This window comes from Dermacentor silvarum, chromosome 6, assembly GCF_013339745.2.
Source record: "Dermacentor silvarum isolate Dsil-2018 chromosome 6, BIME_Dsil_1.4, whole genome shotgun sequence".
Lineage (NCBI taxonomy): Eukaryota > Metazoa > Arthropoda > Arachnida > Ixodida > Ixodidae > Dermacentor > Dermacentor silvarum.
Genome location: NC_051159.1, coordinates 179,987,354 through 180,014,213, shown reverse-complemented (window position 1 = coordinate 180,014,213; position 26,860 = coordinate 179,987,354). Strand labels below are relative to the sequence as shown.

At 45.2% G+C, this 26,860-nt stretch overlaps 2 protein-coding genes across 4 annotated transcripts in view; one reads left to right on the top strand and one right to left on the bottom strand.

Moving 5' to 3' along the window:
• LOC119456487 (chromatin target of PRMT1 protein) overlaps window positions 1-24,413 on the top strand; it is a 54,332-nt gene extending 29,919 nt beyond the window's left edge. The window contains exons 6-7 of the mRNA XM_049669902.1: window positions 15,790-16,002; window positions 23,071-24,413. Coding sequence (XP_049525859.1) covers window positions 15,790-15,997 — 208 coding nt within the window. The 3' untranslated portion in view covers window positions 15,998-16,002; window positions 23,071-24,413. The remainder of the gene's footprint in view (window positions 1-15,789; window positions 16,003-23,070) is intronic.
• The window catches only part of LOC119456486 (methyltransferase-like protein 25B), a 35,266-nt gene continuing 31,488 nt past the window's right edge, over window positions 23,083-26,860 (bottom strand). For all 3 annotated transcript variants that reach the window (XM_049669901.1, XM_049669900.1, XM_037718297.2), the window contains 3 exons: window positions 25,506-25,613; window positions 25,114-25,199; window positions 23,083-23,238 (listed from right to left, as the gene is read on the bottom strand). In XM_049669901.1, coding sequence (XP_049525858.1) covers window positions 23,083-23,238; window positions 25,114-25,199; window positions 25,506-25,613 — 350 coding nt within the window. The remainder of the gene's footprint in view (window positions 23,239-25,113; window positions 25,200-25,505; window positions 25,614-26,860) is intronic.

Genomic DNA, 26,860 nt, shown 5'->3' with positions numbered 1-26,860 from the left:
ATCGAAGCTCATGCGGAAATACAATTTTGCGACTGAAAGCACGTGGTGAGGAGTGCTCACACGCTAACCAAGACTTGCGCGCGAGAAGGGTAGGGCCTCAGAAACACCCGTGAGGGGGCACTAGCTTTTTTACAAAAAAATATTCGAGTTATTTGGAAAATATTCAGCGTCCTACATATAGGACACTCGGCATATATGGGTTAATTTGATCCTGAAATAAGTTTCTGTGCCATCTGCAGAACAATTTTCAGCTGCGGATGTGACACAAAAGCACGTGACCTATGCTATTCCTTTTGATTGGTTGGGCATGAAGAATATATTGTGTATGTTTATGCTGGACAGTAGAACCCCACTAATACAGTAGACTCCACTTAAACAGAACTTAAAGGGACAGAAAATAGAGTTCTGTTTATCAAAAGTTTCGTTTATGCGAAGGACACAAAAATTATGAACAATTGCTTTATTTCAAAAGCAGCAAGTGCTTCAATTTTACTATGGTGAACAAAAGACATTATTGTACTCTGCTTGTGTATATTGCATCTTCTTTCTCACATGCGCTCTCAGTTTTTAACTGTCACCACCATGATGCACAAAGCAACGCTAAAGCTACGCTACATGAACACTGCAGAGCAGCCACTGATGCCACGACAGCGCAAATGTTTGATTGGAAAATCAATAGATAGTATTTTCTTGGCTATTTGGCATCAACATTTTAAATTTTTGTCCGTAGATGACGTAGTTGCTGTTTCAGTTCCGTTTCCGTTTAAACTAAGTTTGTTAACATTGTTCCTATGGGTGGCCAACCAAAGTTGGCAACGTCGTTCTGTTTATCCAGCATTTCTGTTTAAGTTAATTTCACTTATCTGGAATGCCACAATTCATAGTACAGTGCCGCGTCAGCTGGGGCTGCTTCTGCCGGTACAAAGTTCATCCAGCTTGACAGGACCAATTAAAACGATAACACTACGCAGGCAGAAGGAACGTCAACAAAGGCACTATGTATTTCAGAAAGTGCTAAGATCGGGCCGATTAGCCACTGAAAAAAGGCACGCAGATCGTGTTTTAACAGCCGTTAATCGAACCCATTAGTGGCAAGCGTTCTGTGACTGCTTGCAGCTCATTACCTCATGACGAGCGGCAAATTTTTGTCATGTCCATACTGCCTTCGGCCATTAGGCCTAATCGGAGCTTCCTCGGGTGCCAGCGACTAAAGTTACTGTTTGGTGCCAAATTAATGCAGATCTATTCATAGCTGCACAAACTTTTCATGACCCTCCCGATTTCAGAATTTAACAAGTGGCAAATGACGGCGATTTTGGCAATGAAAAGGTGCCTGCTCATTACCGCCGGTGCTGACCACGCTTAGCCCGCACAGAACCAACGATGGCTACATCTGGAGCAGTATTCCAGTCCCGTGATGCGCAGTACGTGCTTATATTTGGCGCACACATAAAGATGGGAAAGCCCTTCTGCATTTTGAAGGAAGACTGGAAAACCAAACTTTATATGCAATAAAAGATAGCCATGAGACAGGTACACTATTAAACTGAGAACCTCATTGGCATTCAGTAAAACATACCATTACAATTTTTTTAGCTTCAGAGGAAAAAAAAAATATTCTACTATTAAGCAAATATTCAATTGATATAGAAAAATATTTTCCAGACCTCCATATATTAAAATTGAGCTGTAATCATTGCTCACATACTAATTTGGAGCTCCCTTTAATAAACGTAGACTGTACTGTATATCCTTATTTCTATATACCTAAGTTACCGATGATAACCTGCTACAGGCTTATTATGCAATGCTAGGACACTCCCGAGCATGTGCAGCACCGTGTTTCCTTGCACAAAAATTGTAAGCATTAAACTTTGTAATAAATTTTATGATATTCGATGTTTTATTCAATGTACGACTTTTTTTTTTCTTGATTCCATTATTCAGTATTCGCGCACCCCTATAGAAACCCCTTTGTGATATGTCGTCATTGCCGCATGATATGTTGCGACATTAGCATATAATTCAAAGAAAAATATCAAGTTCACTGTCTACAATGTAATTTTTTTTTTTTTATCTAAAGAAAACGTCCTCCGTGCTAGACACCATCACGTGTGCTTTCGAACGTGCCACGATTGTCAGAGAATACTGCCGCCAAGAACCCTCACGGCACAGTGACGGACCTTAGTGACAGCGTGGCTTGGTAGGTGATGTGCTGCACATGCATCGCACGGGATGATTGGTACCATGCAGCATACAGGTACCATGTTTCAATGAAGCGGCGCCGGTTTTGCTGAGTAGCAGATCACTGTGCAAATGTGCACGTACGCATCAGGGAAAGCTGGACAGGTCGTCTGCACAGCCACCATGTCTGCTGCTACGTTCTCGAGCAAAGTTTCAAGTACTCCTTTGATATTGCCGCCGTGGTGTATCGGATCTGCACTATCACACGGTCGTGTGAGACTGCCGTAATTTTTTCAGCGCTTTGGAAAAAAAAGAAGAAAAAGCTTAGTAGTGTGTATTTTGGCCAACATTTACTACAGCATCGTATATATTTCTTCGTAGGTAACAGCGGTTACATCAGGAGATGCAAATTCATACATGTTAGTTATTGCGTACTGCTACCATTTAGTGCGTATGTATTCCGCGTTCCTGCCAGGTACCTATTAACGAGGTTTCACTGTATGCTCAGGTTACTGGCTTCAAAGATTGCACTAGGATCAATCTTCTTGACTCTGTACCTGGCACACTTTGGCAGATTGCCAGTAACACTGTTGCCAGTAGACGTTGACGTGCCCAGTGCCGATAAACATGGAAGTGATCAAGAATGTTACTGGTGAACTTAGAAAGGCTCCATGTGATCAATGGGCAGCCAACGAGCTTCTATTTTCATGATCGCTCTTATCTGAAAACTTCGCTTATCTCGAAATTTGTTCTGGTTTTTACAACTTTTAGTTAAGGGGAGACGCTCCTCGAAAAATCATTTTTTAAATATTTGTACATACGTCATTAGTATTGTGTAGCTGCTACTCAATGGCAAAATATAGTGATTTTGCAGGCACTTTATTTTGTAATAAAATTTTGCAAGAAGCTTTGTGCTATGGCTTATTTAGCTCTTTGTGGACCGCAGTGTGCCGATATATATTCAAACAGTGTTTACAATTACTAGAACTATGAAAAAAAATTCGGACACTTCAACAAATTTTTTTCACGATCCATGAAAATAACTATGTACAATTCTCATACAAACGCCATCTGATTTTCCGGACCTTGCGGGGACGGAAAAATAGTCCGAAAAATCGAACAGTCCAAAAAAGCTCGTTTACCCAAAAGAATGAAATCTATTACGCTTAGAGTGCTATAAAAAAATCTCTAATGCCCTGCCTCATACGACGCTTTGAAGCAATCAGATTTGCTTAGATTTGCACAAGACTGACGTCTCCGTATACAGGCGACAAGAGCGTCACCGTGTTGACAATCTCCATTAGCGGAGATAGCCGTAGAGACAGAAGAAACGAGCCCCGTTACTTCGCGCCGCTTGGCTCTCGCGAAGGCACAGGAGATGGCGCCGATCACACAAATTCGAAGCCGCACAATACACACAAAGATGTGACGTCTCCAAGACACACACACCACGTGCAAAATAGCAACCAAAACTTTTAAAAAAGAAAAAAAAAGGATCTCGCGAGGGGGGGGGTTATGACAATAGTGCTGACCAAAAAAAAGAAAAAAGAAAAAGTGCCGTCTCCTGGAGTGTTTTGTCAGCTAAGGAAGAGCGGGCATCGCCTCCGAGACTGGAGGATGGTGCACTCTCAAGGCCGTTTCACATGGTGCGATTTTGCACTGCGATTATCGCACCGGAAGTGCGATTTCCGTCGCATGCGACGAAAATCGCAGTCGCAAGGCCGTTTCTGCGATTATCGGCTGCGACCAACCGGTTGGTCGCAGCGTCGCAACATCGCAGCAATCGCTGCGATTTTTCCGTCGAAATTGCACCGAGAGGTATTTCGCGGTCTGTTTTGGAAAATGGCGGCGGTCGCTCAACGCAACGTTTATAGATACTTTTTTGTCTATAAATATTGGATCAACGAGCCTCGAACAGTGCAACTAATTAATTGAGTGGAGCCTTGGATTACGCAATCGGTACGTAACATCAGCACCGACACGCGAACAGTGCAGATAAAAACTCGTAGGTCAGATTCGGTTCTGTGATTTCTACGAGTTTGTTGACACGCTACATTGCTAATCTGGCGACGCTGTTTTTTAGGTTAGCTTCGGGTGCTGATAGTACGTACTTTTGCGTGGTTTTCCGTTATTCACACGCGCTGCGAGTGTGTAAATACTACGAGGTGTCCCTCACGGGAAGGCATGGCCTTCGGATGTCGTCCCAATTTTCTGGTTCTGGAGACAACTCGCGATATACGAAAACGCCACAGTTTTATCGCCGTATGCTTTTACGGACGGAACAATTTAAAGAATATGCAACTACGGACAAATGCTGTGGTCAATAGGTCACGCTATATGCGCGACCATTTAGTTGCAGTCGGTTGGTTAGGGCTTTCGTGCGCATTTTCCCCAATGAATTATCTCATTTCAAGGTTCTGTTACTTCCGCTGCGAGACGCAAAACGAATGTGCAAACTGGATATCGTAATGAATGTTCTACAATAGCATATTTCACGCTTTGACTGGGAATAAGCAGTATTGCCAATTTATTTTCGAAGCAATATTTAAACAGTTTTTTTCTCATTTTTCTGATGCATCATTTTTCTCCTGAATAAAAAAACCAATAAACCTTCAGTGTGTTGCAGACTTTGTGTCCTTACTGCATCTGTATTAACCCTCACATTAAAAGGTAATTGCACATTTCGCTTACTTCAGTGCATCGAATTACTTTTGTTTATGCTGGTTGTAACATATTGCAGTACTCTAAGAAACTACATAGCCATAAACATCCTTGCCTTTTCTTGCTTTTCTGTCTCTACTTCCTGTAAAACACATGCAATAATGCAAAAAGCAGGCGAACACCTTGTTTTTATAAGCAGTAGATAACTCATTAAACAAAAGCAGATCAAAATTGTGCAGTGAAGTCAGCCGGTTGCATTCCTTCGTATGAATGATAGTATCTTTTCAAGTGTGGGTGGGTCTTGCATGTCCACAGCTCATAAAGTGTGCAGACTCATCACGAGGCGTAGGTATAGCCCATCAAGATGGAGGCAATGTTGCTAATGAGTCTGCACTTACATGTATTACTGCATAAACTCGTATAACCATATCCCATCATTACTCAATCGAGCTTGCTCAGTCATATTCACCAAAATTCTACTTATCCGAGCTTGCTCTGACTCATATTCACCAAAATTGTACTTGGCCGAGCTTGATCTGACTAATATTCACAAAGATTCTACTCAGGAAAGCTTGCACCGAGTCATATTCACCAAACATTTACTTAGCCAAGCTTGCTCCGACTTATATTCATCAAAATTCTACTCAGGTGAGCTTGCACTGAGTCATATTCACCCAAAATCTACTTGCCGAGCTTGCTTTGACTGATATTCACTAAAATTATACTTGGATCAGCTTTCCCCGACTACCACATGACAATATTCACTAAAAGCTTACTCAACTGAGCTTGCTCTTACTCGTATTCACCAAAATTCTACTCAGTCAGGCTGAAACGAACTCAGACTCACGGTTAGTTCGAAGTCTTAGTGAGCCGACGTTTGAGTGAGTCCACCGTGCTATGTATACATTACATTATGTGACCTGTGCGGTGAATAAGCAAACATTGTCTATGAGTACGTGTTGCATCAGGTGAAATAAGGACAACTGTAAACACTGCAGTTAGTTTTTTAGAGTTCAACTCACCGTTGCGTGAAAGCTTCGCCTCATGTCGATTCAAGCAGGTGCATTGGATCTGCATCATATTTTTTGCCAATCCTGCTGTCTGTCCTAACCATTACTGGGTGGCCACATTTTGTACATTTCAACACAAGGTTTAATAAATGACTGTAGTGCAATATATTAAAAAAAAAAGATGCTTGCATCACTGCACGTATAACAATCAGAACATGACACAAACACATGCACATAAGATGCACACAAATGATAAATACATAAACAGATGGAATCAGCTAGCCACCACCTATTGAAAAAAAAAAAAAAAAAAGAAAACGCCCAGGACTACGTATAACCATTCCCCTTGCCAGGTACATGGGATATAGGAGAAACACACGTGCAACCTAGCAGTTACCTCGAGGTAGCAGCTATGGACCTCGAGCAGGCCACATTTTTTACATTTCAACACAAAGTTGAATAAATGACTGTGGTACAACATATTAAAAAGAAAGATGCTTGCATCACTGCAAATACAACAATCAGAACATGATACAAACACATGCACATAATAAGATGCACATAAATACTAAATACATGAACAGAAGGAATCAGTTGGCTGCCAGCTATTGCAAAAAAAAAAAAAAAAAGCACAGGCCAACGCTGCAATGGCACCATGCATAATCATTCCCGTTGCCAGGTACATGGGCTATAGGAGAAACACATGTGGAACCTCGCAGTTACCCCAAGGTAGCAGCTATGGACGCTTTTGCATTCGCAGCTGGCCACTCAACCACTCAAGTGTGTTCAGTGTGCACTTGTACTTAGGCACCCTTTTTATTGTCTGTATCTCAAAAATTTAATGTGGATCCTCAAAATTTTGAGAATGTTTGGATTCTGAGGCTTGCAAAGGTAAATATTTTTATTCCATTTTCGTTCAAGGTGAAGGCTCATACAAAAGATTAGAGATATTGTCAGTGCCCCTCACTTTCTCTCAGAACATAAGTGGTCTGTTATTGAGATTCTAGCAGCTTTTCAACAGCAAGAAAGGGAATCAGCTTCCCCTGTTTTCAGCATTGGGTTAATGCAGGCAATTCAGGGAGGCTTAAAGTTTTGCTAATACAATAGGTTCGGGAATACCAGATTAGACTGTACCTTGAAACTTTCCTTGCACTTTCTTATTTTGGTGAAATAACCCAGTTTTAAATGGCTCCAGTTAGCATACTCTAACATGGGTCTAATATAGGTTAAATACATGACTAGCTTAACAGACTGGGATGCTGGCTTTCATTTCCAGGAGAGGAATCATAGCACCTGCTGCAGTTGCATATGTTTTTGGTTATCAGGGGTATTCAGCCTCACATTAAGGATAACGTGCTGAAGCAGGTAGAAGCACACGCATGCCATTAGCGGATAGTTTCGATAGCTTCTTACCTTACACTTGCCACCATGAATACAAAATTTTAGCGTTCGATTTTGTTATTAAACAAACAAACGTACTCCTAACAAGGTATTTTAATGTTAGCCGTGTGGCTACGCGGCTGCGCTACGTACTGCAGCATATTGACTTAAGCTTCTTGATACAGATTCACAGCACACTAACAGCGCAAGAAACAGGACGAGAAAATAGACGACGCCCATGTCTGCCAGAATGATACGATACTACGTACACAAGTGACTGCAGCTCCTAAAAAAAAATGTGGTGTCGGCTTTTACGCCTTTCCAATTATTCAGAGAGCACTTGTATGAATAATTACAGCACAGGCGCCGAGACGGACGAGCCAGGCTGGCGCTAAGATAAACGTTCACAACACAAATTCCATTGCACGTTCAGTAATTACACACAGATCATTTGCGGCTTTGTTCAGGGGCAGACGTGAGCTTTTGGGTTGGTGCTTGCTGCTAAGTTTGGTGCAAGAATATTGCTAGGAGCAGGAACCACTAATGCGCAATCACGAGCAATACACACACATCCGTTTTTCAGAAGCTGACGTTAATCACGGGTAGCGCGAGGGTCTCTGCGTTGACATGACGACTCCGCCGAATCCCGAATACTGCATATGCGATGACAACAGCTATAAGGGCTTGTTGATAGGTCCTCTTGCAATTTGTTTAACCGCAGGTAGAACGACACAGGCATAAAACACACACAGAGACAGCACACAACGCTGAACGACCACCTGCGAACAGCTGTTTACGTCCGCCATTTCTCCTCGTATTGAGATTCACAAACCGCTGTTGCGCACTCCAAAACAAACTAAACTTTAAAGCGCTTTTAAATTACAAAACGCACATATTATTTGGTCCTAATAAAGAGAGGTCAATTATATTATAACGCGCACGTCTTTTTCATTACATTAAACGAATTTATGCAGCGTGTGCGACAAAATCTGGCAGCAAGCAACCCTGGGCGTCGCATAATCGCATTGTTGACATCGAACCATGTGAAATGGCCGTTGCGAATTTCGCATCTGCGAAAATCGCAGCTGCGAAAATTGCACCATGTGAAACAGCCTTCACTTGATAGCCCACCTCCTAATCTTGGAGGCACAGAGCGGGCTTCTGGAAGCCAAGTCAGCGGAAAATCCAACATGGCGGCCTCCAAGATCAAGTAGCGTCGCTTGGAACAAGCGATTTAGTCCGAAAAATCTAACTTTATGACCTAAATTCGTCCGAAAAGTAGGTCGCGAAAATACATTACCTCTATGGGAAACCTGACGGTGCATTTATGAAGTCCGAATATTTGTAGTCCAAAAAATCCATCGGCAACTGTATACCAACAAAATTTAGCTTACATTCTCTTGAAGATATGTACAGGGCTGGTATCTTCTCGAAATTGCGATATCTCCCAGCAATAGTTGCAAAATTACATGGTTATAATTCAAGAAATTGAGAAAAAAAATTTAGTTCCAGTAATTGCACACGCTGTTCGGCTAGATATCGGCACTTTGCGATCTACAAAGAGCTCAACAAGCTACAGCACGATGTATTGTGTGAAAATTTTGTACATAAAGAAGTCACCAGAAAGAGGACTATATTTTGCCATTGTCAGGGGTGAGACTCCTGTGCCAATTGCACCATTTTGGTACAAACGCAAATTTTGGCGCCAAACTGCACCAGAACGGCTTCGGCATGTGTGCTTCCGCAGTGTCCGCAAACAGTGAGCTGATTTGTTCTCGGAAAAAGAGTGCAGCTGTTCACATTCTGCACACCGCGAGACGGCACCTCCTGCACAGTTTCTTGCAATTTATGCGCTGATAACACTGGACTTTTCGGTGCTTCCAGAAAGTGGCCAGCGCGTGCGACCACTTCCGGCTGTCGTTGCTGCTGTCGGAAGGTCCAGGGCAGCTGTATTTAGAGTGCACTAGAATACGGTTGAGTGGCCGGAGTGGCGCAGCGCTTCCTAGCTGAGGCACAATTCAGTGAAAAGTAGGCTGGGGCGCTGCGAGCGAACTAGATATTAGAGAGGTGCGCGGTGCAGCGGATTCAGGAGGCGGGCGTCTCTGTCCCCAGGGCCGGTATAACGTAAAACTATTCCAATCTGTTTTTATGCACATAAGGGCGAGGCCTGAGCCATTTTGACCTATCGGGAAGGGTGGATTTGGAATACAAATAAGTCAGTCTCGCACGAATGGCAAAGCATCGATTGCTATGCTTTGCTATTATAGTATATTACTCAATGCTTACTCAATGCTCCTCATGGGGCCTGTAAGGTATTTTGAAATAAATAACTAAATAAATAAATAAATATAGTAGACAGCTATACAAAGTAAGGATAGTGGTTTTATTGGTCGTATAGACTTGTAAACATTCGCTTACTAACTAAATTAACAAGCATGGTGTCACGTGCGCACAAGCAAACATGAACACATCTCACTTGATGACCACGGAAACTCGATGTCAAAACGCTGGAGTAAGGAAGCACGGCAGCAGCAGCGAGCGAATTGACCTTCGTGCTGCTTCTTGCTTCAATGCAAACAAGCGGCATAAACACAGTGCATCTCAAGCTACCGGCACTCGGCGCACTCTGTTCCCATCGCACGTCACTTTCAAGATGGCGCAGTAGAACCCCCCCCCCCCGCATTCCCCCCGGTGCCTTGCGCGCAATGGAAGGCAGTGCGCTTCCTCTCTGCTTTCCTGCCTTGAGACATTGAGCCACCATCGTCGGCTCACCCTCGCACGCTTTCACTCACACATACAGCACACGGCACGCGGCGTCAATGTTATTGCCCTTGGGCTTTATACGGAACATCACGGCAACGGCGACGGCAGAAATGCCCCTTAAGTGTCCATATAATTGCTATCGCAATAAAACAAATTGGAATACTTTTACGTTATACCAGCCCAGGGTCGATCGATTATGGCTCTCTGGGTCTGCAGTGACATATGGCGACCCAGAAATTATGTTACCGCGTTGATTAGACTGCACAATTTGAGAACATTCTCCACTATCATGAGTCGGTGCGGCAATATATAGTTTGATCGTATAGTGCCACCGATGTTTTCGGCTTTACAGGAAAGCATGCCCCGTGCCGCTGCACAACCCACTCTTCTGTATTCTAGTACGTTATAGCTACTAAGCATGCTTCTAGTACTACGCACTTTGTATTGGTTTATTCTGTTTCATCCTTGTTTCGAAGTGCGCTGCCATAGTCCATTATTCCACCAAAATTCAAATTGGCCTGCTCCAAACTGCTTCAAAATGAAGTATTGTCTGCTCCAAATTGCTCCAAAATGAAATGTAGTCTGCTCTAAAACGCAATTTTACTTGCTCCAAAAAGACTTTGGGCAGTCCCGCCTCTGCATTGTGGATCACATACAGTATAGACCACTTATAACGTTACTGCTTATAGTGCAGGGCCGGATATAGTGACTCCCTTTCAGACTCCCGTTAATTTTCCCATAGCAGTCCATGTATACGCGTATCGCTTATAGTGCAGTTGCGGGAAACGAAATACCGGTTACAGTGCGGCTGCCTGGGAGTACGGAAGTCAGCGGAGACGGCGAACGCTCCCCTCAAACAGGCGCCCCAAAGAGTGCTTGGGGCGCCCCAAGAGAGACGAAGTGGAGGAGAAGGGCACGTGGTGCGAACGAACAGCCAGTGAGGCTGAAACTAGAATCTTGAGTGCGAGTCGTGAACTGTCACGGCGCGCATAGCAAGCGAGGGCCACGAAACTGCCAATGCCAGCCAACGCTCGCTTCATGATAACGGCAGTTAACGAAACTTAGGGAGCGGGCGGGGCCGGCACGGCATGGCGAAGGGCGCAGGCGGAGACCGTGGAATGTAAGGGAGGAGGGCGGCGGGAAACGGATTTTCGCCTCGGCAACTCCGCCGCTTCGGTGGCTCCCCTCGCCCTCCCTCGTAGCTCCCTCACTTTCGACTGTCACCGTGCGTGCCCGCCGCCGTGCAGGCGCCGCCGCTCCTGCCGGCCCGGCGCCAGCTCTCCGAAGTTTCGTTTTCTGCCGTTATCGGGAAGCGGGCGTTTGCCGGCGTGGGCAGTTTCGTTGGCCGGCCTGGGACAGTGCCGCTGCTTCCCTCTGCGCCGTAGCTGCAGCGTGCAAGGTCAACACGTGACTAGAAAGTACAGGAAGCATAAGGAGAAAGAAGGGTTCACTGCCATTTTCTACGCGTGGCTACGGTAGTGTGGCTGAGACGTCGGCAGATACATGCATGTTCCGGCGCAACGCAGAATCAGCGAGCTTGCCATTTGAGAGAGGAAGAAATTTTCGCCGCATTTTTTTTTTTCTTTTTTTTTTTTTGTTCGCGCGCGACATTGAGGGGTCTCTCCTAAGCTTTTACTCTATGGCGGTGCCGGAGCAATGCCGGTCGGAGGCGCCGCCACGTGATTTGGTTCGAATTAACAAGATTCGACTGTAAATTGAATGCAAACGTTCTAGCCGCATTTCTCGACTGTCGCATACGTGTGGCTGCTCGGTGCACATGTTTTGCATGTGTGCGGGCCTTGAAAATTGTTGCCTTGGTTATAGTGCGGTACCGCTTATAGTGCGGATATTCGCGACTCCGGCGACTTACGTTATAAGCGGTCTACACTGTAATTCAAAAACTATAGCAGCTACACAAAACCTAATGACATATTTGAATTGTGTATAGAAAACTCTATACAGTGTAGACCACTTATAACGTAACGCGGCGGAGTCGCGAATATCCACACTATAAGCGGTACTGCACTATAACCAAAACAACTATTTTATTGTGATAATGGACACTCCAAGCGCATTTCTGCCGTCGCTGTCACCGTGCTCTAGGTTCCGTATTCAGTTATAAATGAACAAGCACGATGTCACGCGCGCACAAGCAAACATGAACACATCTAGCTCATTGACAGCGGAAATGAGCTGTCAAAACACTCGAGTGACGAAGCGCGGCGAGCGAATTGACCTTCGTGCTATCATGCCTCTTGCTTCAACACAATCTATAAGTGGTGAAAACGCGGTGGACTTTCTCCGTCGCAGATTGCTTTCAAGATAGGGCCAAGATGATCGTATTGCCGAAGTGGATCGTTGCAGATTACAGCCTGCTTCGATCCACTGAAACTGTTCCACATTGCTTTGCTGGCGATAATCTTCTCCTTCTGTTTGCGCCAGTCCCGAACGCAAGTTTCGGATTCTCCGAACGCCCGTGATGCGGCCCGATTTCCGTCCGTCTCCGCACACATTATCATTTTCCTTTTAAATGCGGCATCATGATGAACTCGGTACTTCATGCTGATAGAGCAGACGCAGAGAACGGGAAGACAAATGGTAGACTATTGCCTAAGCACGTGTACTGCAGCACATGGAGGAAGCTACAGTAGCTAGGCTCGAGAGTAGCTAGGCTCGAAGCGCGTGCGAGGCGGCCATTTTGAAATGCCGACGGCTATATGGTAACGCAGATTTAGGGTCGTACTCGATTATAACGCACATACAATTTTTGGACCTGTTTTATCGGAAAAAAAAATGCATGTTAGATTTGAGTAAATACGGTATTTGTGGCTTGAGGGGAGCGTTTGCCGTCTAGGTTGACTGCCGAACTTCCAGGCAGCCGCATTGTAACCAGTATTTTGTGTCCTGCAACTGCACTATAAGCGATACGCGTATACATAGAGTGCTATGGGAAAATTAACGAGAGTCTGAAAAGACCGTATTGCAGTTAAACCTGCTTTTAACGAACCTCCATATAACGAATTTCTGGATATAACAAAGTTTTTCTATTCCCCGCCGTTACTCCATCGAAGCACATGTATTTTAGACCTCTACGTAACGAAGTTGCAGCGGGAGATCCCCTCAAAATAACAAATTTTCCCCGCCGACAACCTAGAGATTTCGCCCCCAATTTTGTCATTTTTGCGCAAGCAGCAACCGGAAGCACCTTCTCCGCCGCGACGGAATGCGAAGCGGCGGCGGCGCGCTTCGCACGCTCGAATTTACAGCTACTGCAAGGCGAAAGCGAGCACACGTGTGCGTGCGTGCGAGCGTGCAGGAGGCGGGCCTGCATCCCTCGACCCGGCGAGGGATGCAGACCGTATTTACTCGAATCTAACGGACACTTTTTTTCCGATAAAACAGGTCCAAAAATTGCCTGCGCGTTAGAATCGAGTACAACCATAAATTTGCGCTACCATATCGCCATCGGCATTTCAATATGGCCGCCTCCTACGCACTTCAAGCCTAGCTCCCGTTGCTTCGACCATGTGCTGTAGTACGTGTGTGCTTAGGCATTAGTCTACCAATTTAGTTAAACAGCGAATGTTTACAAGTTTATACGGCCGATAAAACTACTATCCTTACTTTGTCTAGCTGTCTGCTAATTTGCTGTCGCAATCGATGCTTCGCCTTTCTGGCGAAACTGGGACTTTTTTGTTCATCGCAACTTTAGTGTATTGGGAGTAAATCTTGAGCGATAGTTCTATTTCTGTATGAAAGCATGAGGTGCGCAGTACTGTAAAGGATTTTTTTTTTACTCTCCTTTGCTCACAGAAAACGGGTGCGCGTTACAATCGAGGGCACATTAGAATCGAGTAAATACGGTAAGCATTTGTTTTTCGAATTTTTGTGCCGAACCTGCATATAATGAAATCCTCTTTATAATGAAGTTTTTCGGAAATTTGTAAATTTTGTTATATCCAGGTTTAACTGTACAGTTAAACCTGCTTATAACGAACCTCTATATAACGAATTCCTGGATATAACGAAGTTTTTCTATTCCCCGCCGTTACTCCATACCTCTACGTAACAAAGTGGCAGCGGGAGACCCCCTCAAAATAATGAATTTTCCCCGCTGACAACCTAGAGATTTCGCCCCAGATTTTGTCATTTTTGCACGAGCAGCAACCGGAAGTACCTTCTCCGCCACGATGGAATGCGAAGCGAGCGCACGTGTGCGTGCGTGCGAGTGTGTGCGAGGCGGGCCTCCATCCCTTGACCCGGCGATCTTGCCGCCGCGGGCGTGACCTTTCCCCCTCCCTTCATTCAAACCTGATCCTGCCGCTTGCATGTGTAGCTGGCCTAGCCCGCCAACCGGCACTCTTCTTTTCCAGACGCTGTGACGCATCACACTCGATGAGCGCGGACACGCGCTGTCAAACGCTGGCGGCGTGTGGAAGCGCCGCTGCAGAAGAGAGCGAAGTGACTTTCGTGCTGTTGTCTATTGCTTCAACGCAAACTGAGCGCCGACAACACACAGCACGCACAAAGCTACGAGCCGCTGACGCACCTACACTGCCTAGACTCGATCTGCCCCAACGCAGATCGCTTTCAAGATACGCAGTTGATGCCAGAGTACAGTACAACGCCGCCCGCTATCCCTCCCCCCTCACTCCCTCGACGGTGCCTCGAGCGCAACGGAAGAAGGCGCGCTTCCTCCCTGCTTTTCTTTCTTGCGCGCACGAGATTTAGACGCCGCCGTTGGCTCCCCTTACACGTTTTCACTACAGCATACGGCGCGCGGCAACTGCGTTATCGCCCTTGGACTTTATACGGAACATCTATGAGCCAAAACCAATTTTAGGGCCACAACACGTCACAGACACCATCTTTAGATAGCAAATACGGATCTGAAGGGCCATACTTTTGCTGGCGGAAACCCAAAATACGTCATAGTTGTCACCCCCGGCACTTTGGGCGGCCAATGCCATCGTCAAGCCACCAAGCCTAGCGACATGAAAAGTCAAAATGGCCGCTCGGGCCAGCGCGGGGTGGCATTTCGCAATGTATGATGCGGGAACGGTCCCACAGTTCATTGCATTGGGTTCTACCAATGCATTGGGTTCTATGGGAGCTGTGCCTGGACCGGCCGAGAATGACGTAACAGCCGGGGAAACGCAGCACCCTGGAACGTAACAGCGGGGTTCTACTGTGACACTAAACGACGCAATCGTGACGCTCGCTCTTTGTTTCCGATGCCTTGCGCTTGTGCGAAATGACATGCGTCCACGCATCCAGTACCTGGTGTGTCATTCCAAGGACGAGTGCTTCAACGAAAACGGAAGACGGGTGCGCATTACAATCGAGGGCACGTTAGAATCGAGTAAATACGGTAAGCGTTTCTTTTTCGAATTTTCGTGCCGAACCTGCATATAACAAAATCCTTTTTATAACGAAGTTGTTCGGGAATTTGTCAATTTCGTTATATCCAGGTTTAACTGTATATCCAGTCCTGCACTATAAGCGGTTACGTTATAGTATGTGGTCTATACTGTAATTGGCTGAATTTTAAAACCCCTAGTACAAGTAATAATTTTTTAAAAAGTCGTAGTCCCTTAGCACAAAATAAAGTTTCTTGTCTGTCTGTCTGTATCGACAAATATGTCTGTCTGTATCCTTAAGTGGGAGTTTACTGTTCATCAAGAAAAAAGTGACTGCTGTGTGGCTAGCATGTCGATATCGCTGGCATCGACAGGAATGCCAGTCATTTCCTTCACACATGCATGAATGCATGACGATGCATTGTGTGCAGGCCACGAAATCGCAGGCGGCGTGCCCAGCAGCAGCAACAGCAGCAACAACAGCAGCAGCAGCAAGCAGCAGCCGGTGTGAATGCTGGCGGCCAAACTGACCGTCGCCAGTTGGACCAGCAGTTGGAGGCATACATGCAACGTACGAGAAGTCACCTGGACGCAGAGCTGGATGCCTACATGGCCCAGGCCAGTGGGAGCAGCAGTTAGATGAGGTAGGCTTCTGACTGCAAAGCTTCAGTTCTTGCTTCTCTTCTTAGAATCGTTGGGAACAAAGCAAGACCTAGTTTCTGTGCAAGCCTTAGACATTTTCTTTCAAGTTTTTTTCACCTGTTTCCGAAAGACAGGTGTCCGGCATGCCTACTTGGTGTTCAGCAGTCTTCTTACACTGTAAATTTCTCACTGCCTTTTAGCTAACCTTTATTTTGTGTGTTTTGTGTTTTTGCATACTGTGTGTGCCACGACAACTAATTTTGATATCTCATAAAATTTTTCTTGCTGTCCAGTGATGTGATACACCTGATGATGCAACTGTTGATTCTCTGGGAGGTTCACAACTCAACTTAAAATAATGTCTGAAAATATTGTGTAAACTACCATATGGGGAACCAGTGCTGGAGTTTCGAACTAGTGTCCCTGTCTATACTACCAAAGGGAGCAGAATTGCGCATACTTTGTGCATGCAGGAGCCGAACTTGGAACAGCGTTTGTGGGGTCGCCCTTTTGATTGTTTGCACTACTGTGTTGTCGTTCCTTTGTCCCAAGAGCATGTGCGAGACCCCACACGTTAAAACCTGTAGCAAGATGGTGGCGCCGCTGTGCAGGTCGACGCGAAGGCATCTCTCATAAATGTTGCTGCAGTCAACACATAGCGCACAAGTGCGTGCACTTAAGTCGCAGCTTCAAATGTCTCGCACGTTGTTGGATGCTCGAACAAGTGTCCTCCAGGAACAAATTCTTTCCGTTTCTCATCGTGACCGTGCCTCCGTGACCACCAAAGAGCGGTGGATATGCTGTGTGCGCCGTGTGAAATCAGTGTTTGTTGACATCGTAGCGCCTGCATGCACGCACCCCTAGAACGTGCTTACAACCTGCTTAATTGCAAAACAGCCCTAACGGAACTGAATGGAAGCCAAAGACAGGCCGAAAAATTTGTAGCGTGCACTTCGTTGGCGATGAGACGACAAACCCTGCATCTCCATCGTATGTGCCGACAATTTTCCCGCAGTACTGCAAGGTGAATGCTGCAAGGTGAACACGCTTGGCGCTTAAGTTTATGGTACACGTAAAAAGAAATTTCTCTCTTGCTTCTAACTGCCTAGGGTAACACGGTGACATTGTTTGGTGCAGTTTTTGAGAAAAAATAATCTTGAAAGGGTAAATGTTCAAGCTATATGCAACGTAAACAATTTACTGAGCCTGTACAAATTTTTTCGTGCATGTCATGTTATGAACATGTCATGCATATCATTCATGTCATATATGTGATGTGATGCATGCATGCTATTTGTGATGTGATGCATGCTATTTGTGTCATGCGTGTCATGTCATTTGTCAAGCCATAGATGCATGCGTGTCATTCATATCATGTATGCTCTGTCATTCATGTTATGTATGTCATGTCTGCATTTCAAGTCATTCATGCGGTCATGTCACGTGTGTTATGGAAGTGACAGATTGCGATGTTGATGGCATTGAAGGTAACGAAAAGATGGTGTTGAGTCTGTGAAGTTGGCTTCTCTGCAGCGCGGTAGAACGTTTGACGTCATCTGAGACCACGTGATGGCGCTCAGCAAGTAGCGGCGTGAGCAGCGAAAGGAAAAGGTGTGTGCGACTCTGCTCCCTATAGGCGCATATACAGGGACATCATTTTGAATTGACACACAGTGCCCCTTGCAGACATCGTGCTCATAGTTTAGTAATACAAACAAGAAAATCAATAACTCATGATGGGAGACGTTCAAAAGCCGCGAAATAAAGCTTGAAGACCGTCATTCTTCTTGCGTGGTTAATTGCCAGAACTAAAAAAGCCATAATATAGCCCTATCATTCTTATAGTATTTTTCATTAAAGCTATAAGCATGAGTGACGGCCTCATTGGATTCAGGCAGGCGCAGTCACACACAGTTTCGACTATTATTTGTACAGCTTCTCGAACAAAATAACCATGTGCATTTGATTTTATTGAAAGCGAAAATGGGAATGACTGTGAAGATGTTTCTAGTACAAGAACGTACACAGCCAGCATGTTTTTTGTTTTTTTTTCGAGAGTGCTAAGGGTAATATTAGTACCAGATAGCGTATATGCCCACTCGGTTTACAGTGTATGACATTGTTATGACATTAAGGCAGCAAATGACATTGCTAATCGTGCAATCACACAGCAAATATAAACGGTAAACATTTCATCTTTACTGCAGAAACAGTGCATCGACGCTGCACCATCGCGTCACTGCACTCGGCGGCACAAACATTGGCCTTTTTGGCTATGCAGCTTCTATTCCAGGCAAGATGATGTCCACTAGAGTAAAGTAACATGTAATGTTCACTGTATTAAAGGGACACTAAAGGCAAATATTATTTCAACATGGACTGTTAAAATATGATACAAGAAATGTCGAAATGCTTGTTTCGTGCCAAGAAAAGACTTATTTTAAGAGAAAATTTCGTCTGAAGTGTCCGCGTACCTCTAACGCAATTAAAATCGCACGCCTGAGCGAGGAGTGGTGACGTCATGGCCACATCGTCACGTTGTGCCACCGGTGAGTAAGTAAAACGGCACCCGCAGACGGCACTACAGCTTTTTTTTTTTTTCGCGGAAAGCGCAAACGCGTCACCTGAAACAGAGCCAAGACAGAGCCGATGGCAGTGCGAAAGCGGAAGTATGGTGGCTAGCCACCATAGCGGAAGGTAAAACGCGCGCCGAGTTGTCAACACAGTGATCGTCAACGCTCGTCGCAATGGACCAACTAGTTGACGACCCTGACAACGACACATTGGCTCGCGATGCTGGGCTCGATTTTAGTGATCTAAGCTCCGATGAGCGTGACATGCTGCTGAGGGCTCGCACTGCCGGCACCATTGCCTACTATGACGGCAGCCTCGACACCGGCTCTTCCGAGCGCGAAAGCAGCGAGGACTCCTGCAATGCAACGTCGGGCGACGAAGCTGGTCACCGTCTGGACGTGCCGTCCCGACTCTCAAGCTGCTTGGAAATTCAAGTGCAAGTTTAGCGAGCCAGCAACACCAGTGCAGTCATGGAGGAAGGAAAAGCTTTTCCTCCATGAGCGCAGTACTACGTGATAACGAAACTTCTGAAATTCGAAAGCAAGCGCGGCGCAGAGTCGAGCGAAAACGAAACCTTTTGACCGCCCGCGTCGTTATCAAGTGTAACGCCAAAAAGGATTTTTTTTCTAAGAATCTAATAGAAGTAGACAAGTAGCATTCTATTCCGTCTTATAATCCAATGAAATAATCTTTTTAATACGAGTGGTTGAGTACTAGTGACATATTTTTTTTCAGGAGTGCCTTCGTCATCGGTTAAGTACCGGAATGTCCCTGGGGCGTCTGTTATCATGTCCTGCATTTACCTCAATTTCTCGATTACTAAAGCTCTGTTCGCGATTATGTTGACGCCTTAGACGTTCTAGAACATTGCTTTATCACTTTAGCTTGACTTTTTATTTGACTTTAGTGTCCCTTTAAAAGCAGTGCCCACGGTCAAACGTCTAGCACCAACGAGAGTTCAGATACAAATCAAGTTCAGCTACAGTGCACAGCTACGGACGGCATACAGCGAAATGGCTCATTCATGCTCGCACCGCAGCCGACGTCATCGCAAATATAGCTTTTTCCTTCTTTGTGTGAAATTATTCCAATGTGAAAGTAAAGCGGCAGCAACGTTAACAAAACATAATGGCGTGGGAGCGTTGGCGGTTCGTTCTGAAGCACCATCAGCTACAGATGCGACACTACTCCCATTTCTCATTTTTTCCTGTTTCCCGGCTCTTACGTTGTTTTTTTTTTTTTTTTTAACGGTCCCGTGAAAAACGTATCAGCGGGGTTCTACTGTACGATACTCCTTAATGCAAATTTCGAGCACACCTGGTTAGGTGTCTTGAATTCGCTATTGACGCTTTTCGCGGCGATCCCGTGGGCGCTGCCATGTTTGATCACGTGGTGACGCGTCCATTGCTTGCCTCAACTGCCTCCGTTGCCTCCGCGTTTACAATGGATGTGTATGACGCCGGTGCGGCTTGCCAAACCTCTGTTTCGGGAGATGTCGTAGACGGTGACTGGATGGACGACACGAAGCTTTGGCTGAAATTTCAGAGAACATGCAAAAGCGCCTTCGGAGCTGATTAAGCTATGTCCAAACAGCACGAGCAGCCTATATGGTGCTTGCTCTAAAAGAGGGGCTAACTATGTATTCGAAGCTACCCAAACTTTCCGCTCATGAATTGAATCAGGATTATGGTGCTTTGGTCTTCGTTCTTTATTTTGCAAATATTTTGAAGCAGCGGCTTGTCACGTTTCTGACTCTGAAAGGTTCCTCGGTGCGGTCACTATCTGATTATTTTCTGCCTAATCGCTCGCGGGTGTGCTCAGTTCTGTTAGATCTGTTCTTGCTGCACACTAGGCTTGAAACGTAGCTGTTCTGCACATTGTAATACCTTGTAGCAAATGCGGCTTATCGCTAGTAACTCACTTACTCTTGTGGACTATCACGAAACATTCAGCTTCGACCATTCGTTCGCTATCGGTGTAATATACCGTCAGTTATTGTGTGTATAGAGTGCGCATATATTCAAGTGTTCGCCCATTCACTTATTCTTGACACGTTGGCGAAAGATTGGGTGTAAGTTTCCGTGCTGGTTGGGGTAGATGTGTGTAGATATTGTGCGCAAAACCTACTACGACAGAAAGCGGCGCTACTCCCGTTATCATTGTTTAACGAGCGGTACTCACTCTTGCCGACGTACTGGGGCTGAAACGCTTTCTTTGAAGGTTAGCAACACAACGCTGGAGGATGAGCAAATTTGTGTATCCTCGACGAAAGCCGTTCATCTCGAAGTGCTGGAAACATGTACGGACAGCTGCAGCAGCAGTCCGCGAACTTGGCCCCACATTTTCATTACATTCCTTAATATGCCACTCACTATTTTTGCAGCCAACTGCTGCACACGTCTTCAATCAACATGATTCAAACCAGCATGAATTGAGCACAGCGCGTTAGCGAAAACTCAGTTGCATTTCCGACAGCTGATCGCACAGAAGCAAGGTAGAAGTGGTAATGGTTTCGTATTCGTGCGCGGTCGCTGAGGAGACGTATGGCGCGCTGCCGTAAGCGCCATCTCGTTTCTCTAGAACAAACTGCTCCGTGAAAAGGGTCAATATATCATGGCAAAGAATTTGATTTTGAACGACAGGGTGCTCTCAGCGACAGTGCTGAGCCTCTGCTTGGGCAGCTCGTTTAGCAGCAGTGGCAGACGAAGCATATTCACCGATTGTGTCGCTCATTGCCCAGAAAGAACGTGTGAATGTGGGAATGTGTGGCTCGCGCGGACCGAATTCTGTAGCGGCGGCGGCAGCACAAGCAAAGTAGCGCATGCACAGTTGGTCCGAAACTGACGCCAGCGGCATGTTTCCGCGCTACCTGCATACCTGGTCACTGCTGGCACTCCGCTTTACACCTCACCATTATTGCCCAGAAAGAATGCGTGAACGTGGGAATGTGTGGCTCGCGTGGAGCGAATTCTCTAGCGGCGGCGCCAGCGCAGGCAAAGTAGCGCACGCACAGTTGGTCCGAAGCTCATGCCAGTGTCATGTTTCCGCGCTACCCGCATGCCTGGTCACTGCTGGCACTCCGCTTTCCCCCTCACCATTTTGGCATACCTTCCTCCGCTTTCCTCTTCCGCTTTCCCCCGCTGCGCACGAAATGTACGCACGAAATTGTCATCGGCAACTACTATATCAACTAGATTTCGCTAGTTTAGAATTCGTGGAGCGCCGGCAGTAAGGCCGACGACCATGCAGGCGACACCTGAGAAGCAGAATATCACTATTTCTGCTCGACTCAGTGGCCATATTATATTAGCACACAGTTTATTTATTTATTTATTTGAAAAATCCTTACAGTCCTCGTAAGAGGCATTCGGTAAGGGGGTATCACAAAAAAAAAAAAAAAAAGGAAAACAGGATACATAATGGGTACATAATATACATACGCGACTAATTGGCATAAAAATAATGGGTACTCATGATTTCTTGCGTACGTTAGATGATTGCACAAAAATAACTGACCAGTTGTGCAGTCAGAGTCTACATTATTCTGCAGCGCACTGTAATGTGTCTGAAATTTCGGTCATCATTATACATTTAAGGCCCAACCGCATGCACGCGATTTTCGAGCGACAGCGACAAGCGACGGCGACGAGCGACAGGTTTTGCTGTCGCGGAGGGCTATCCGTCGCTGTCGCTGGTCGTGTCGCCGGTTTCTGGCCAGCCAGAAAATATCGCTTGTCGCCCGGAAGTCAGCGCGACAACATCTGCTGGGGACAGCGATTGCACAACAACATGGCAGCAATCAGTCTGCCCGCTTCGATCTGAATTCGCTCTTGCAACTTGCTCTCTGCTGTGACAGTAAAAAATAAATAGTACAATCAGTCATCGCTTCACCTCATCGCTAGCTGAAGACTAAGTATCGGCGCTCTCTTGTCGTTAATATTGAGATCGGTTGTTTTGTTTTGACGCTGTTAGGCCTGAGACGCCACCGAGAGCCGAGAAAGTGTTTTAATTTTTACTCAACAGATGGCGCCACGGCACCTTACGCTGGCGGCATGGGACGGAGTTCCACTGGGGATGATAGTATATTTTAGCTAGGTCTAGATAGAACATTGACCTTTTGATAAAATTGAGATTTCTTTACGCGCACAAGATAACATTTATTCGCACAACAATGTAAATCCGTCGCTACTCTTTTTCGCGATGTTGCGTTCATGTGGTTGCTCCACACCGCGACACGACAGCGCGACAGGGTGTGCCTGTGGCGTCGCTTGTTGCTGTCGCTTGAATATCGCGTGCATGCGGTTGGGCCTTAAGTCTATGGAGGCTAGTGGCGGTGCCACGGGACTGTCCGACTGTTCGGTCATTGACTGTACAACAGTTATTGCATAACAGTTATATAACAGTTATTTTCGTTGTGTGAGTTCTGAGTACATAGTACTCGGAATTTTCTTCTTTTCTTTAATGCAAAAAAAAAATTGTGTTTGCACCTTTTAAAGTCTAGGTGAAGCCTAATGTGGCGGAGGCTGGCGAGCCAGGAGCAGGGCAATGTTGCGTGGCGAAGAGCCGGCAGACGGGAAGGCAGCCACCAGCTGAGCCCCACTCCAGCACGCCCAGTCACCGAGCACGATACCTTCCCAACAAGGCTGCAGCAGCTGCCGGAGGAGCTGCAATCCGTGCATGAAAAGAAAAACTCTGTGACCGACTTTTTCCCCGTTGTTTGGGCTGACAAATCGCACAGGCACTGCGACCTGGTGTATCTGTTGATCTTGATGTCTTACTCGTTTTTGATTTCCATGCTTTTCGGTTGTCACTAGGCTGCTCTTTGTATCTTGGCTGCCTTGGTTTTCTTATCAAGCGGCATTTTAATGCTGGACAGTATAATGTGAACCAACATCTCATCTATTTTTACGGGATAGATTGTCTCACCAGTGGTTGAAAGCAAAAGATAGCTACAACATTCAGTTGTTGAGGTTCTTTCAGCCTGTGCTCCCCATGAAGATGGGTAACTGGAACGCAGGCAGACCAATGAAAATAGATGTATAGTTATGTCAAACGATGGTACGGAATGAATGCTTTGGTTTGTGTACCCACGTTCCTTGTGGCCATGGATTCTAATCAGAACTGGCCTACAATACAGCTCTATTGAAAAGTTGTAAACAAGTGTGAAGCTATAGTCTGTGCCAGTGTTGTTTTAAGGGGTGTAGGTGGAGGCTTGAATTAAGAGGCATTTTATTAGGACTGCATTTTAGCAGAATTACTTCCAAGGAACTTGTAAATCAGTCCTTCAGCACAGCAACATCTTTGAGAAATCGAAGTGCTATGTGCATGCAAGTTTGGCTGACTGTCTCGGCAACCACTGTGCTAGAGTTTGCTTATGTCATTTGCAGCTCCCTTTTCCTACTTTTCACTTGACCTCATCTGTTATGACCCAACGTATTTCAGCATGACATAAATGTACCAATTGCTAGTTATGAAATTTGATCACGTGGTGAGTGGCCGATTTCACGAGTGATCCTGAACTTGGTGTGTGTTGGCGATGTGCCTGGCGATTTCACTTGGTGCACAGCAGCTGTTTTTAGGCATTCATTTAGATGTTTATTTAGTGTACACTTGGAGTGGAAGTGCAAAAATTGTGGCTTGCCCTTGTCTCCATTGCCAGATTTTTCTGTTTTAGGTCATTATAGTATTTATGTTTTGGAATATGTGCATACATGCTGTTGTAAGTAGGTGCTGTTCAGTCAAGATGACTTTTAATGAAAGTTTTTGAATGTGACTGTGTGCTTCAGTGTCTGTGTTCTTTTGTTTTCACTCATATTACATAAAATATTATGCCTGGTCATTAACCTAGATGCTATCTATACCTGCACTTTCCTGCAACGGTAATTTTTCACAAAAATATTTTATGCACATACACACACAAAAAAAAAACACTACTTGTACATATAAAAATAGTCATAAGCATCAAATGCTTATTACTTTGTTATCAACATGCATGCATTTTGCATTTCTCACTCTGATACGCTACATACCACTGTTGGAGCCCGATGTTTTCGAATTTTTCAGAAGCCCTTTATTTTACTGTCACTTGCACTAAACTTTGTAAAAAAATATAAAATAGATACTGTATTTACTTGTAAAATGATCGCACCCCAAACTGGTGCTTGATGCAGCTGTCATTCTTGGCATTCCTCTCTCAAAGACAGCTCTTTTCTCTTACCAGTGTACCTGCAGCTGTCACCAGTACAATTCTGTCGTGTGCATGGGACTGCATGCATACCATATTTATGCAATTCTAAGCACACTTTCTTTGTCTGAAATTTACAACAAAATGACGTGCATTAGCTTTGAGTATGAAACAAACTCTACTGTAGCAGGACAAGCTATTATAGAATAAACATTCCGGTTGCAGTTTACAATCTAGGGCATGTTAGAATTGAGTAAATACAGCATCTTTACAGTTGGAATAACAATGTGCCAAAACATGATGTCCTGCATGAAAATTTTGCTGTGCTGATTCCAGTACACAACGTAAAACATACCGTGAGCGTACGGACTGCTGAAAGCTGGTGCTGGTGCCTGGCATGCAGTCTGTTGAGGATGCTGCACCACGTGTCACGTTCTTCACCTGTTGGCCATGCAGGTCATACTCATTTTACTTGGAGCTTTTGAAACACTGCTTTGTCTACATTGTACATACATGCAATAGCACATCATAAAGGTGAAGTTTCAGAGCCTTCAGAAAACTTTCAACAAAGAGGCCTTCGAACACTATTCACAGACACAATATTCAATCTGAAAAAAATTGATGTTCGTTTGGTTTTGAACTTGAAAGTAGTCTGCCTATATACACAGATCAAGAAAGCAATCAGGCTATTAAAATTGCGCTATCCTACGTGCTTTCCTATTAACATGCAATATGAATGAAGCTCACTTGTGTGGCAGTGGACATCTTGCATGACGTGCTCTCGATAAGCATCCCAGGAAGACAGCTGTGAATGCCTGGCCATGTGGCGCCGTGACTTCTTCCATGGAAGACCATCTGTGAAGTTGAAGCTGTATAAGGTGCTTAGCCATACACTAAGAGGTACTCAGTCAATACAGAGAGTGGTTTAATAGCTGAAATTTTTAAAAATTGCCTGTGATGTGTAGCATAATTCTACTTTTTGAACTAGATAACTCTCAGAGGTAGATATTATTTGCACAACAAATGAAAGTGAGTATTTCACTATTTAACAAATTTTTGCTAATGAACTTTTAGCTGAGTAGGGGTGTGTGAATATCAAAATTTTCGAATACGAATCGAGATACTTAGCTTCGAAGATCGAATAATTATATGCACATGCATTTATTAGCTAGTTGGGCTAATTTGTTATGTTGAAACATTGTGATTGCATTGACACTGTTAAAAAACTAGAGTAGTAAGCCATTATATTAAGTATTTGGCTTATGTTAACTTGGAAATTTTGTAATTCCCACTAGGCTGTCCTCGCCAGCCTGTTCCTTATTATACCACATTAAATGCCCTAAACTTAGAGGCATTTGACCCTGTGCCAGTTGTCACTCATAGCACTTGCTGTCGCGCACTAAGCTCAGAATCGGGGGTGGCGCTGCAAAAAAAAAAAAAAAAAGCACACCCTCGTTCGTAAACCCGTGTCCCTTGCTACTGAAAGGCTGGCTTTCCCACAAATTTTCGACATTAAGTGGCTATAAGTGTGCTTTACAAGCGAAATTTCACTAGCAGTACGAAATGATCACAATATCGCCCCAATACGAGGTGTGTTCAAAAAGAATCCGAACTTTTGCTAAAACACCTTTACTGTTTATGGTACAGCATTTTAAGTGCTGTCCCCTTCAAAGTAGTCCCCTCTACTGGCAATGCACTCTTCCTATCTTTTCTTCCAGTTTTGGAAAGTCTCCTGGAACACACTTTCTGGAATGGCGCGCAGGTCTCTTCTCGCATTGTCCTGGATCTCCTCTATGGTCTGGAAATGACGTCCTTTCAAGGTGGTTTTCAGCTTGGGAAATAGAAAAAAGTCTGCCAGGGCTAGGTCCGGCGAATATGGTGGGTGGGGCACAACAGGAGTGTGGTGTTTCGCTAAGTAGCTGCGGACAAGCAGCGACGTGTGAGCCGGGGCATTGTCACGATGCAACATCCAATCCTGATTTTCCCACAATTCAGGCCTCTTACTGCGCACATAATCTCTCAAACGTGCTAGGGTTCCCTGGTAAACTTTTTTGTTTACCGTCTGACCATGTTGCACAAATTCCTGATGGACAATGCCTTTG